Below are 15,182 nucleotides of genomic sequence, written 5' to 3'. Positions count from 1 at the left end.
TCTCATAGAAGGCCATTGTATGATTTTCATAAGCATGGAAGATGCAAATATTGGAATCCATGAAGACCTAAAGCATATCTCTATCTATGGCTCTGTTAAAGGCAAATCACAAACTAAGTTAAAATGAGATTGAACCCCCAAATTCACTTATAAATATGAGAGGGCAAAAATTCTAGATGTGTAATTATTGTGATGGCATTCAAATAATAATTAAGGTTCCACTTAAAATCATCATGCAGAGGATATTAACACTCACAAGTAAGATTTCCCTTAAAGATGGGCACTCTGCCCAAATCATCTGAAATCAATTCACATGTAGGAAATAAAGTGAAAATGATTATTCCGATTACAATGAGGGATTAAGGATATGATTAAAAATTAAGGTGTTAAAACCATCGGTTCCCAAATTGGCTAATTTATTGGGCTCCTTATTGCCCTCTCTGTAAATATTCGAGAATCTTACTTCTTCGAATATTAAAAGTGTTTTGATTATAGTTTCTAATTTAGAATTTAAAACCCAATTTGGGGTTGCTCCTTTTTTGAGAGTGTTAATAATAATTTGGGAATCCCCTTCAATCATAATTTTATTAATTTTAAGTCTTATGCAAAGGTTGATTCCTTCTTCTACTGCTTCGAGTTCTGCAATGTTATTTGATGCCAAATCTAGAGATTTGGATCTTTCTGCTATCTAATTACCATATTCATCCCTTATGATACATCCAATTCCCGCTTTACCTAGAGTTCCTCTTGAAGCCCCATCAAAATTCAACTTCTTCCATCTCGATGGGGGAGGTTCCCATTTACAAGTTTGTTTGGCCAGGTCATTCTTCTTTTTGTAATAGAGGGGTTTTTGATTTCTGCATCCCATTCAGAGAAGGAACCTTCTTCTCTTGGTCTCTTCCTGAGATCACTATTCATTACTTCCGAAATTGCCACTTCTATTTTTTCATAAAGAGCTTGCTCAGTTAGACATTGATTTAGGAAAGTTTGACAATTTCGTTCTTTCCAAATTTCCCATAGGGCAATAGCTGGGGAGATATTCCAAAGTTTACCATATAGTCTTTTTGAGGCATCTTTAGGCCAGCTGAATAAGTGATCTACCCATTTGCTTGCTAATGGGGAGGTCCACACTAATTTACTTTGTAGCCACCTCCAACATTCTTGCATAAATTTACATGCATATAAGAGGTGTTCTGCATTTTCTTCTTCTTCTTTGCATAAAATAAATCTTGACGGTCTTTCAAATCCCATTTTCTTAATTCTATCTGTTGTTAATATTCTCTTTTGCATGGCTGCCCAGAGGAACATTCCTGCTTTACGAAGACCTACTGGATCCCAACATAAGTTCACGGGGAGGGTATTGACTGCCCATTTCTATGAATTAGTGATAATTCTATATCCTTCTTTAACTTTATATATCCCATCTTTAGATGCAGCCCAAATTAACTTGTCCTCCCTATCTTTGATTGTAATAGTTCGATTTTTTAGAATGGTTTCCAATCTCTCCTTATCTGACTAGTTAATTCTGTGTTCTGGTAATGCTTTCCATTTCTATGTCTTGCCCATGTCTAAGTCAGATTCCTCTATGTAATCTTTCACCTTTGTTCCCCATAAAGTTTTAAGGAGTGATATGGTTTTTGAAGATATGTCTGAACTAATTAGAGGGGGATATCCGTTCCAAGAATCTTCCCAAAATAAAGCTTCATCTCCTTTCCCTATGTCCCATGTAAGGTATTTGGAGATCAAACTTTGACTATTAATAAGGAAGTTCCAACCTGCAGAACCTTTGGGGGGGGTTTTGATTCTGAAAACTAAAGTTTTGTTTAAAGGATTAAGATATTTATTGAATAAGATTTTAGCCCATTTTTTATCCCTTTCTTGATATAGTCTCCATACTTGTTTAGCACCTAGGGCTTTGTTTTGCCATTCTAGATTTTTTATTCCTAATCCACCAAATTCTTTTGGTTTGCATATTTTACTCCAGCTTATTAAGGCTGCTTTTTTCATTTCCTCCAATCTTTTCCAAAAGAAGTTGCGCAATTTATTTTCTAGTTTAGAGTTAATATTTTTGGGTAGATGAGAGTAAGAAAGTTGGTATGTTGGGATAGCTGCTAGGATTGCTTTGATTTTTGTAGTTCTCCTTGCCTGTGTTAACCATCTTCCTTTCCAAGATTCTATTTGGTTATCGATTTTCTTAAGAATATGCTCCCAGCCTAGGTTAGTATGATTGCTCTTATCGAGATATATCCCTAGGTATCAGAATGAGAAATTGCTTTTCCAAAATCCTAATTTGTGACAAATTTGATCTTCAATTTCTTCAGCAGTGTTTAAAAAGAAGATTTCTGATTTCTCGGTATTAATCATTTTCCCTAATGCTTTTGTGTATGCCTCCAAGATTTGTTTCATATGATCTGCCTCTTGTAGGGTGTTAATTCTAGCAAGTATAGTGTCATCAGCGAATTATTGGTGAGTGGTGTTTTCTACTCCATTCGTGACCCTCACCCCTTTAATTTTACTTTCTACTTGTGCTACTTTTATTGCCCTTCTAAATGCCTCCGCCATTATGATGAATATAAATGGGGAGATCGGGTCTCCTTGTCTGATACCCCTCGAGATGTTAAAGAAACCTTCCAGAGTGCCATTGATGAGGATCAAGATTTTGGGTGTAGAGATACATTGAAAAATAATGTTGATCCATTGTTTAGAGAAGCTAAAGGCCTCTAAGGTTTTACATATGAATCTCCAATCTACCTTATCGTATGCTTTTTGAATATCTAGTTTAAGTAGCATACAGGCTCATTTAAAAGTCTAAATTTGGCATAATTATATATTTTTAATTTAATAATAATTAATTTAGAAGTTTCATGTTAATAATGAACTCTAAATATTATTAATAGTTAAATTAATAAATATACTTTTTATTTATGTCTTATTACTTAATGAAAAAAAGTGAATAATTTAAATAAACTTTATTATAATTAAAATGCAAAAAGTATGCAGATAGAATCAAGAAATTAAAATAATAAAAAGAAAAGGCTTTTGCATGTTCATGAAACCGAAACCCTAAAGGAGAAAGTTCTTTATTAGTAAATTAGAGTTCATTTCTCGACACACAGGTTTGGAGGAGCAAATTTCAAAAAGGGTTTCGAGAGACAAAAATTCTTGCAATTTGTGAGCGTTCATCTGGTTTAGCATCAAATCAAGGTAGGAATTCTATTGAGATTCTCACAGTTTCCCTTCAAATTACCCCTGTCTTCTTCATGTTTGTTTATGGATCTTGTTTCATAAATTATATTTGGATTGAAGCCCTTGTTTGAGAAATTTATTGTTCTTCATTATTGAACATCTGTGAAAGAAAAATAAAATTTGAAAACCCTCGTTGATAAGATTTGAATTGATGAAAATTAGTTTATGGGTAGGGTTTGGAAATTGAAAAAAGTTTGTTGTTTTATAATTTCGATTGATTGCAAATAATTTCCCTATCATACATATACTAGAAAAGTATATATATATATATATATATATATAAAATTACCATGGTAATAAAATTGTTATAGTGGTAATAATACTATTCTGGGCTAGGAATCGATTTGAGAAAAAAAGAGATTTTTATATTAAAAAATGTAAAAAAATTGATTGGGTGGGTTGGGGCCAACGCCCTCCCACCCCCCTTCTCCTTCTCTTTCATCATACTTGGTTGCTGCATAGTCCTTGACTGCCATGGCAATCGAGGCTGCCAAGACAGCCAAGTCATGCGAAGGCCTTGGGCCGCATGGCGACCACCCCTTAATTAGGGGATTTTATTTTTCAGAGTGTTATTATTATTATTATTCTTTATATATATAATAATAATAAATAATGTATATTAAATACATATACATTTAATTAAAGTTTTAGTTAATGTTTGATTTTCTAACTTAATTAATTTTATTTAAAAATAAATAAATTATTATACTATTTTTATTTTGATAGTATTATGATTAGATCTTAAATACTATTTAATTTTCGGGTAATTAAATATAGTTAACTTTTAATATAATTAAAATTGAAAAAATAATAATTCATAAGTGCTTTGTTTTGTTTTTTTTCCCTTGGTTTAAGGATCATTTTTTTAATGGAAATTTGGAATCCTCATTCAACAGGGATACCTTCGAAAACAAAAAATTGAAAACCTTATTGTGAATCAAATTTTTATGTTATGATATTGGAAAACCTTATTAACTATATAACGCCACTTGTTTAAATACTTGACAGGATGTATGCAATCTAGTACTCTGACTAGTTAGGATGTTTGCCAAAGGCTTGAGAGATCTTGTTCTATGATGTTGTGTGTGTGTTGTGATTATTTTGATTTGACCCTTGAGGTATTAGTCCGTATTTATTGTGATTTCTAGTTGCTTATATAGGACTGATGTGGTCATTGTGACCTTATGAGATTTTATGTTATGGGCTTAGAGTAGGTTATCTTTATGTATGACGGGAAGTGGTTTGCAATGGAGCCCGGAGCCCTAAAGAGGCTCCCTGGGTAACCCATTGTAAGTTGTATTAATAAGTCATAACATTTCATTAAATGTGTTAAAATGAATTAACAAGAGTTAGTATATTGACTCACCCATGCCTTGAATGCTAGTATAGACTAGGATGGGAGTAGAGAGGATGCTCAGTTGTGACCTTGCCTTGTTAGTATGCCTTGTTTGTAAGAAATGATACTGATGCCGCATAGAGTCACTAAGGGGCCGAAGTTCAGAGAGGTTGCAAGAGTAACCTTATAGTTGGCTCATGTGATGTCACTTTCCCACTTACATAGTAGATTTCCTACGTGTCTTTGTTGTGTCTGGGTTTAGAATATTATTTATGTACTTGATACATTTGAGATAGATTGCCATCGGGATTCTTTGACCTAGATTCTTGTTATGACTTTTGGATTGATTATCTTTTTGGGACTTGAGATTATCTCTTCAACACGGTGAGAGTGGGCTATTTAGGTTCCATGAGGTTGGATGGTAGTGTTTCTTATACCATTGAGATCCAACAACTAGATACCATTGCAAGATGTACTTGTGCAATTATTCTATTCTTTTGATCTTGTGATTATGTTCTATGTTCATATTTTGATTTATTGTACTTTGATTATATGATATTTTTTGAGATATTGTATCTTATCATGATGTATATTCTTTTAGCATTTCATACCTTGTAACTTGTATAGAGGATGATTACGCATTTTGGTTATGCCCTATGGGCATCTTATGTACTTATATATTAATTCATATGATTTCGTACTTCTGGTTATTCTATGATGTGGACTTTGTTATGTATCAAATTTAGTTTTAACAAAATTTATGTATGTGATTCAACATTATGGAACCCTTGAGAGATGTAGCTGTTATTGTATTGCTTATGTATGTATGTGAGTTATTACTTCTGCTATGTTATCTCTTGTTGTTTTAATTTTTCAAAAAAAAAAAAGTTTAGCAAACTTAATGACATAATTAGGTTAATTTCTTTTGGGTTCCCTGGCGGGGCGTTAAAGTTACACTCTCATTAATTGGTTGAATTTTAATTTGTTGATCTTATGTGCTAGCTTTGACAATTTTTGGAGCACTCAAAATTGCAACATTTGGGAGATTTTTCTGAGTTTTATGAAGAGTTGAATCCTTCAACAAGCTTATACCACAATTTTGGTAGGATTGTAATAAATATATAGTTTTTTATTTCACCTATTTGGTAACATTTTTAAAGATTTATATGATAAATTGTTACCTTTCATTTTGTGTTGGTAAAATCATAATAAATACTTAGGATTGGATTTTGACTATTTCTTAGATCTCATTTATTATTATATAGCAGTTTTTTCTCAAATTTTATAATATCTCTTCTTTACATGATTGAAAGTTATTTTTCTTGTTTTTATCATATTTTTCTACCAATATTATACAATAAACTAGTCAAAAAATTGACACTATTCTCAACAAATAGAATTTATAGAAAACCTTCCAAGGATTGTTAATGTTGTGAGGCATTCTAGAATGAAAAATAAGATGGAGTGTGATGGTGTGAGTGTGTTAATGTTGAAAATTATCTTTTTAGCTTAAATTTGACAATCATCTACATGTCAAAATTTTGATATTTATTATAAACACAAAATACTTATAAAAAAAATTTAATATTTGCTAAGATTATAAATTTTGGAGATATAAATAATCATTCTTTTTAGAAATTAAAATAAAAAGCTTAAGTTAATACTCAACAAATATAAATATTTCTGAGTGATGTAAATTAAATTTGAAACATTTTATAATTGATATTTCTCTATATTTCTTTAGATAGATTTATTTAAGATATCTATACTAGTTATATATCATTTTCACAATTCCTTCTACATATCATTAATGATCTACATTATTTCAAAATCAAAACTCCTATTTAACTACTAATTAAATAACTTTTATTTATCTAAGTTAAATTTAATAACTATCTACAAGTCATAATTTTAAAATAAAATTTACTTTTACAAATAATTTAATAAAAAATACATTAATTGTTAAAATTATAATCTTTAGAGATATTAATATCATTTTTTTTAGAAATAAAAATTAAAACTTAAATTAGTGTAAAAATAAATAAAGATAAAACAAATATAAATAATTTGAAGTATATTAAATTTAATTTTAATCATTTTGTAATCTATCAATTTCTAAAACTAATTTAAGAGAAATACATTTAAAAAAAAATTATTATATTGAAACAAGGCAAGGTTACAAAGAATAACAACTACACGAGGTAGCTAGAAGAGAGATACCTCATTTAAAACAAATCATTACAATACAATGCTAACAAAATAAGCCAACATCTGACATTACATTGAGAGGACACGATGAAACACTTTGTAAAGATCCATATGGCAATTACTTTGAAGCTGATTCACTTGGTTTTAAAGTTGCTATGCCTGGGCCATGGCTGACAGATTCCTTATAGATAAATCTGATATCTAGGACAAAAAAAAGCAGCTTGAAAAACTATATCAGAGTACAACATTAATATGTCCCTTTCCTGCAAATAATTGCTTGAAAAAACAACACTGCATCTAGCGTTCCAAATATGTCTTAAGATAACTTGCCTAATATAATCAACAATAACATCATTATGAAGGCCAACGCTAAGGAGAGCTTCTTTCCAATTCCATTTATGGTGAAAAATAGTTGAAAAGTTTTTAAAGATAACATTCCATTGTTTTTTAACGTAGGGGCGGTCCCAAAATATATGCTTCATATTTTTAATATGCAAACAAAAGGGGCATCTAATTGGTTGCACTGTAATGTATTTTAATTTGTCGCCAACAAGTAATTTGTGGTGTAAAACCTTCCAGGCCAGCAATTGCGAATTTGCATCAAGTTTGGATTTCCAAACTTGTGCATTCATGTTGATCCATCTTTTCACACTAAATTTGCATTTCCATTTCTGATTGAGATGGGGGAGGATAAATCAATGGGATAAGGAATGCAAATATGCTTTCTTAAGCGGAAGATTGTTAAAATGAGATGAAGAGAACCATTTCCAATATTTCAATAAGTTGCATTATCTTGGAGTGCAGATTTTAATGGACAACTCGAGTGGAACTAATGAATGCACAAATATGATAAATGGTTTGTACTTGTTATCTAGATCAATTGATTTTTAATCTTTAGTCATGAAGCCCAATCGAAAATATTGAAGTCCCAAATGTCCTTAAAGTTTGTCACACCTTTCTTGAACAAATAAGAGGCATGCTTTCGAAATAAATAGCAAGGGGTTGATTGTGGTATTGAACCGGCTTGTTCCACCAAATGAATAAAGAAGCAAAGCTGAAACCATGCTGCAAAGAAGAATCATTCCACTAAGAAAAACAACAAACACATTGCCAAGCCTTCCAACTGATTAAAAGGGGTGGAAAATGCTAAAAGATGCTAAATTCCGACCCTTATAGTTTACGGGTAATACTTGCCACATAACACTGTTGTTAAAATTAAAATCATTCATTAAAACTTTTCTCCCATTGTTCTCCGTTCCACAAAGAGGCTTTCTTAAAATACAACTAAAATGAACGTATGCTGAATAAAGGAAATACTTAAATTGGGCCTTATGGAATATCCAACGCTTAGATTCGTTATATTTCTCTGTGGCTTTTTCTTTCATAAATTACACGGAGAACACGAAGGTCATGGAGATCCATAATTTGGGAAACTCCGGCCATTTGATTTCTGCGCCAACTAATCGATTACCTTTGCAACCCAAGCTTACTCAATTCAGATTATGCTGTGTTACGAAGGCTTTGGTATCTGATAGGCTTCGATGCAACAGTTCTTGCACGAGTCAACTTTGGCCTAAATTTACTGCAATCTCGTCTACTGTCGACAGGGAGAGTTTCAAGGGCAGGGCAGGACATAGAAGGTGCTCTGCAATAAGTAAGCCAATCTTAATTGCTATACGCACTCTCTCACACTATAAGATCTAAGCCTTGGAATTTGTAAACTTGAAACCATTAAAAACGATCTGCGATATCTTTATTGAAGAACCATTATTGGCTTTTTTTAAATTAGTGGTGTAAAACAAGGAAAGCGTTAGGTATAACTGTCCGTAATGTGGGTTGTGTTGGATAGAGCGTTGAATTTCAGCAGCGAAGTCGAGGAAGGTTTTGTTTCAGTTTCTTTTTTGGATTTTTTTGCCTACCGCGTTGAGGCCCATTGTTTTTGTAAGCTGGTATTGTTCAGGGCTCAAATTTTTGGCATATGCCTATTAGCTCGTCAAGTTTACTAGGCTCTCATCCTAGTTCGCAGTCTCTGCTTTTGTTTGTGCCAGTAGCTAAACATTGGATATGCACCAGTCACTCCCAAATTACCAGTGAAACTCGGGGACTCACGCCTCGGGGACTTGCACTATGTCCCCGGGATTGGGTATCCGCTTAACCCACCCGAGCTAGTCTGCGCTTCTGGGTGGGCACTTGAATTTTTATTTGGATTTTGATTTTTGAATGTTATTGTTGGGTATGTACCATGTTACTCTGTTGAATGTTTATTGGTTCTGGTTTGTGCCATGTTCAAGTATTTTAATTCAATATGTTATTTTGAAACACCATTTCATAACTAGCATTTCAAGGTATACAACACCCCTGCCCCCCTCACCTTCTGCCTCTGCTGCCATACTCTTAGTGTCCCCCTCTGTCCTGAAATTGAGACCCTTTATCCCCCATCCTGGAAACTTGTCCCAGTGTCCGGACATCTCGATGCACCCCAGTGCTGGTGTACCCCCGTGCTGGTGTTATGCTGCAAATTACCCATCTGGCAAAAAGTTTTGCCCTATCTGATTGGTGTGTTCGCTCAAGCTCTACCATCAAGCTTTTACATTTTCCTATTTGTTGCACTGTAGTTCTTAAACTAAATCAAATTAAGAAATGTGCATTCGATATCAAGAGTGTAAACTGTAGAAAGTTGAAAAGGAAGAATTCCATAGTTTATTGCATAATATTCTCGGTTGAGTAGTTTACTTACAAGCTCCATTACTGGAAACCTAAGTTACCGATGTGTCGGCCCAAGGGGGGGTGCGGATGTGGATGCGCAGTGGTGCGTGGATGCTTTCGGAGGTGTGGTGGATGCTGCTAGGAAGCAGTGTTGTCTCTTGCGTATGCGTGCGGGGTGCTTTGCAGAGCATCGTGGAGCATCCAAAGAGCATCTGGGTGCATCCCGTGAGCATCCGATTGTTTCCAGCATCCAGTCACTTAAGTGACTTAAAAAACATGTGCTCAAAATGATTTTTTAGTGTTTTTTTCCCTTTTGTTTGCCTCACAACCCTAAAACGGCCCTAAAAGAGGCCATTCATTGCCCATTCTTCCCATTTTGTTTTCAGCTGGGCTCTCTTTTCATTTGGTCTCCATTGTGGAATTTTGAAAGCACGGTCATTAGTTTTGAAGAGGATCATTCGTAGGGTGTCTATTGAGTTTCCACAAAGGACAAATAAGCATCTAAGGTAAACATTCAATCCATTTTATGAGTTTTTTAAGTGATTTTTTTTTAGTTCTTCATGAATTTTTCAAGTTTTAGAAGAATTTTTTCAAGATATATATATTTTTGTAAAGAAATGAAGGAGTAAGTTTTTTAAAACATTTCTAAGTTATTTTTTTCTATTTTCTTATTAGATTCATAGTTTCTATTGTGCAAGAATGACCACTACTGATAGTCAAAGTTTAGTAGCAGGGCAAGAATGAAGTGATAACTTCAATATTGATGTGGCATCTCCATTATGGAGACACACCACAAGATCATCACAGGTTTCCGGAGGTAGGTCATACATTTGGAGTTGCAATATATGTCATAGTAAACCATTCAACAACTCATATTCTTGGGTCAAAGCTCATTTTATGGGCCCTACTGGTAAAGGAATAACATTGTGCAAGGGAAGTAAAGATGGAAAAAGGTTGAGCGATGCACAAATAGCCGGATTCATAAAAGAACAAGAGGCTATTGATCGTTTAGTGAGCAAATCAAAAAAAAGTTTGTACAAACCTTCATCTACAAAGAGCAAAGTGAATGTGTCCACTGATCACGTTGCATCCTCCAAACATCCATTCTTGGAAGTGGAAGAGGAGGATGATGAAGTAGAAGTTATTATCTGCAAAAGAGGTCCGTTGGATCAAACATTCAAAATGGAGGCAGGAGAGATTGCTAATGAAGCAATTGCACATTGCCTTTATGCCAATGGTCTTCCTTTCAATTTGGTAAGATCGTCATATTGGAGGGAAATGGTTGCAGCCATCCTTAGAGCACCAACTGATTACATTAGCCCCGAGTATGAAAAGGTGCGTACTACTCTTTTGCAAAAAGAAAAGATTTTTATAGACAAATCTCTTCAACCAATTAGTACATCTTGGAGAACTTCCGGCATAACTATTGTATTTGATGGATGGAAAGACACAAGAAATCGACCATTGATAAATGTGATTGCAATGTCCCCCCAAAGGGGCAATGTTTTTGTGGGCTATTGATTCTGAAGGACAAGTTAAGGATTCACAATTCATTTCTAGAATTCTCATTGAGGCAATAGAGATGGTGGGTAGTGAGAATGTGGTCTAGGTGGTCACAGAGAATGCTACGAATTGTAGGGGTGTAGGTGCTTTGGTTGAGTCTCGATACGATCATATTTTTTGGACACCGTGCACTGTACACTCTCTCAACTTGGTCATGCAACAAATTGGCACCCAAATAGATTGGGTGAAGCAAATATACCAAGAGGGAGAGGAGATATAGATGTTTGTGACAAACCACCACATGTCACAATCTATATTTAGATCATTATCCAAGTTGGAGTTGTTGAAGGTAGATTTAAAATTGTAATTATTTAGTTTCATTTATTTATTTATTTTGAATAAGTTTTATATTCATGTTCAATATTAAATTTCTTGTTTATAACTTCATTTTACATTTGATGTCATATTGTCAACTTGCTTATAGGTAGCTAAGACTAGATTTGCATCTCATACTGTTGTTCTGAAACAACTCCTCAAGGTGAGATCAGCATTGGGCCAAATGGTTATTTGTAACCAATGGGCTATATGGAAGGCTTTAAATTTAGAGAGAGCCTTGAAGGTCAAGGGTATGATCTTGGATGTGCATTGGTGGGCTTGAGTGCAATTTGTATTGGATTTCACTGAGCCTATCATGACTATGCTACGCTTTGCTGATACAGATGCACCTTGCTTGGGAGATGTGTATGATGGCATGGACACCATGGTAGAAAAGGTAAAGCTTTCTATACAATCACATGAGACTAACCCCACAGAATGTAAAGCCCTGTGCAAAAAGGTGGAGGATATCATTCATCATCGTTAGGAGAGGATGACTACCCCATTGCACCTCCTTGCATATGCCTTATCTCCAAGGAACTATAGCCAGGAAATACTTGCTATGCCAGATAGAATTGCACCATATGTGGATGAAGAAGTTGCTACTGGGTGCTACACTGCATTTGCAAGACTCTTCCCAGATGATGAAATACACAAAAAGGCGAGGCAAGAATTTGGCTTATTTGCTTCAGGATCAAAGCTTACTCCATATGCAATAAAGGACCAAAATGACATCGGAGCTATCACATGGTGGTACATGTGTGGTCAGCCATTCAAGCATCTACAACCACTTGCAATCAAGATCCTCTCACAAGTAAGTTTTCATTTATTTATTTATTTAGCAATTGTATTCTACACTTTAGTGTTTAACATTCTCTAATTTGCTTTTCATTTGTATGTTTAATTTTAAAATTTTAAATTTTAATGAACACTATTCAGGTTGCAAGTTCCTTTTCTGTTGAACGGAATTGGAGTACATACTCCTATATCCATTTTGTGAAGCGCTACTGGTTGGGCTCAAAGAAAGCCGAGGACTTGGTTTATATACATACCAACTTGCGTCTTTTGTCATGTAAGGAGGATGGATACAAGGAAGGGTCGACCAAGCTTTTTGGGATGTAGCCCCTGAATCTGCAAACTTGGATGCAACACTTCAGGATCTTATTGTGATGATAGATGATGATGTTGATAACATCATAGCACATGCATCTAGCACAATTGGAACCATGCATGGTTCAAATGAAGTTGCAAGTGTTGCAGCAGGAGGAGATGATGAGAATGTGGATTTTTTTGAGAATCCTTATGATTCTGAATGACTAAATGTGATTTGTGAATCTTGATTGATCAACATTGAACCACGAACTATGTTTTGGTTTTGTAATTCAAATTGCATTGGAATCTTGATGTTTTGATTTATGTTATTTCAATTTGATTATGATAATGATTCAATGAATGGTTTATTTTTGTATATTTGATATTTCTTGTATTTCTTTGCATACATTATTATAAATTATAGTTGACAACTTTATATATATATATGCAGACACACCCAAACGCATCATCAGCACCCCGCACACGCTTCAGCATCAGAACCAGAATTGGTAACTTAGCTGGAAACAAGAACATAATGATAACCACAATGCAACATAACGAGGAAAGGGGTTATAGAGGTTGCTTATAAGGTTTGATTTTGGAGAGATTTTGTCATGTTAATTTATATACCATTGGTACAGTAGAAATTCACAAAGTCATATAACCCCGTTTATGGGATAACTGCAAAAGTCTGAAAGTGGAAATTCCATTTCTGGATTCTGCCGAAAAAATGATACATCTAAGATTCAATTTTGATGGTGCAGTTAGAGGGAATCTAGGGCCAGCTAGTACACTGGCCAATTTGTTGAAGCAGTTTCTTCTAGTTATTAAATAAAACACTGATGCTGAGGTTTCCTGAAAAACAGTATAAAAAGACAGCAAAAATATATTATTAGTTTTTACAGCCAAATAAACAGATTGTAATACATTACTAACTGGAAATGGGTAACAAAGTAGAGATGCAAACCATAACTCCAGAAATATGTGGAGAAACCCTTTATGTAAAAACTCCATACCCAAAGAGATTAAGACTTATATTAATCCTTCAATTGAGTTACACTTCATTGCTTCAACAATCTGTGAATTAACTTGTTTATCCTTCAACTCAAGCACTAAATATATAGGACTGAGGGAAAACACAAAACACAAATGGTTTTTAAAATCGTTTAGGCATAATTTAACCTCCCTTTGTCAACTTTTGATCTTATCTGCCTTTTGAAAGATATTACTTAAATTCACCAAGAACTCATTTAACTTCCTATTTTTTCACGCTCTTTCTATTTTGACAACGAAAAAACATCTTGTAAATTTTCATAGTTGGATTTTAGCAACTTTCAACAAATTGCCAATAATAATTGAAAACTTTTTAAGTAAAAGCAAGGTTGAGACATGTTCTAAACATTCTCCTACTTGTTGATTACCTTGCAAAGAGCATAAAGGGAAATCAAATAAATCAAGCTTTAGAAAAAGTAAGGCCAATGGCCTTTTTGCGCCAACTAAATTTTTCTATGCTTACTAGTTTAATAAGAATTTTTTTAACATTTATTAATGTGCCTACTTTCTGTAAAGTGACTCTACCACCCACAATTGTTTTTGGAACAAAGAGATATTGAACATCTATGTGTTTTGTGCAGGTATGATACATTGGGTTTTTAATCAAATATATAGGACTTCGGCTATCACAACCAATTCTTACTTGTTTATTTCAAAAGCCAATATATGAACACAATCTTTCTAACCACATTGCCTCCTTATAAGCATGTTTTAACCACCATGTACTTTACTTTTGTAGTAGACAATGCAACTGTAGGTTGCTTTTTTCTCATCCAACTAACTGCTCCTCCGAACAAAGCAAAGGCATAACCACTTGTGGACCTTGCACAATCTACAGCGCCAATTCTGAATCAACAAAGCCCTGCAAATTAATTACCCTATTCATATCATTAGATCTACGATAACAAATGCAATGATTAAAAGTCCCATCGAAACATCCGAAAACCCCTTTCACACAAGTCCAATGTTCTTTACAGGATTTGCCATAATCCTACTAAGAATTCTCATTGCTTGCGCAATAGCTGGTCTTTTACTTAACGTACCTTTTTTTGACTTAACTATAATTTTCTGTCAATCCGATCCCTATTGGTTTCGGTACCCAAGATACTGCAGCCCCTAGATCTTTCATATCAAATGTACTAGATAATTGACTTTGAATTTCCCTAATCATTCTCTTGTCATTTCCAATAAATAACACATCACCAAGATTTAGGAGAATGATTGGTAATCAATCATTAATTAATTTGAAATAAACGAAATGATCTTCTTCATTTTTGGTAAAGTTACGATTTAATTCCAAATTATCAAATTTCTATTACCACATTTTTGGTGATTTCTTCAAATTTTACAAAGATCTTTTTAACCTGAAAACCAAGTTTTCTTGTCCCTTCACAGAAAAATTGTTAGACTGTTTCATAAATTTTTCCTCATCAAGATTCCTATATAAGAAAGTTGTTTTCGACATTGATTTGCTCTACTTGTATATCAAAAGCAGGAACAATAGATAAAAGGAATCTAATAGAGTTAGGTTCAACCACGAGAGAAAAGAATTCTCCAAAATCCACTCCCTCAACTTGTGAGTAACCTTTAGCCACTAATTGGGCCTTGTATCATTGCAACTTAATATCTGCTCAAAAATTCTTCTTGAATATCCATTTGCATT

General features: G+C 33.8%; 1 protein-coding gene across 1 annotated transcript in view; it reads left to right on the top strand.

The window, feature by feature from the left end:
* The first annotated feature begins 8,113 nt into the window (after positions 1-8,113).
* Positions 8,114-15,182, top strand: part of LOC149533084 (uncharacterized) — a 56,233-nt gene continuing 49,164 nt past the window's right edge. The window contains exon 1 of the mRNA XM_089805590.1: positions 8,114-8,444. Coding sequence (XP_089661716.1) covers positions 8,201-8,444 — 244 coding nt within the window. The 5' untranslated portion in view covers positions 8,114-8,200. The remainder of the gene's footprint in view (positions 8,445-15,182) is intronic.

The sequence above is a fragment of the Cupressus sempervirens genome, chromosome 10, assembly GCF_028749045.1.
Source record: "Cupressus sempervirens isolate cs-2001-9-10 chromosome 10, ASM2874904v1, whole genome shotgun sequence".
In the NCBI taxonomy this organism is placed as follows: domain Eukaryota; kingdom Viridiplantae; phylum Streptophyta; class Pinopsida; order Cupressales; family Cupressaceae; genus Cupressus; species Cupressus sempervirens.
This window is presented reverse-complemented; position numbering and strand designations above follow the sequence as displayed.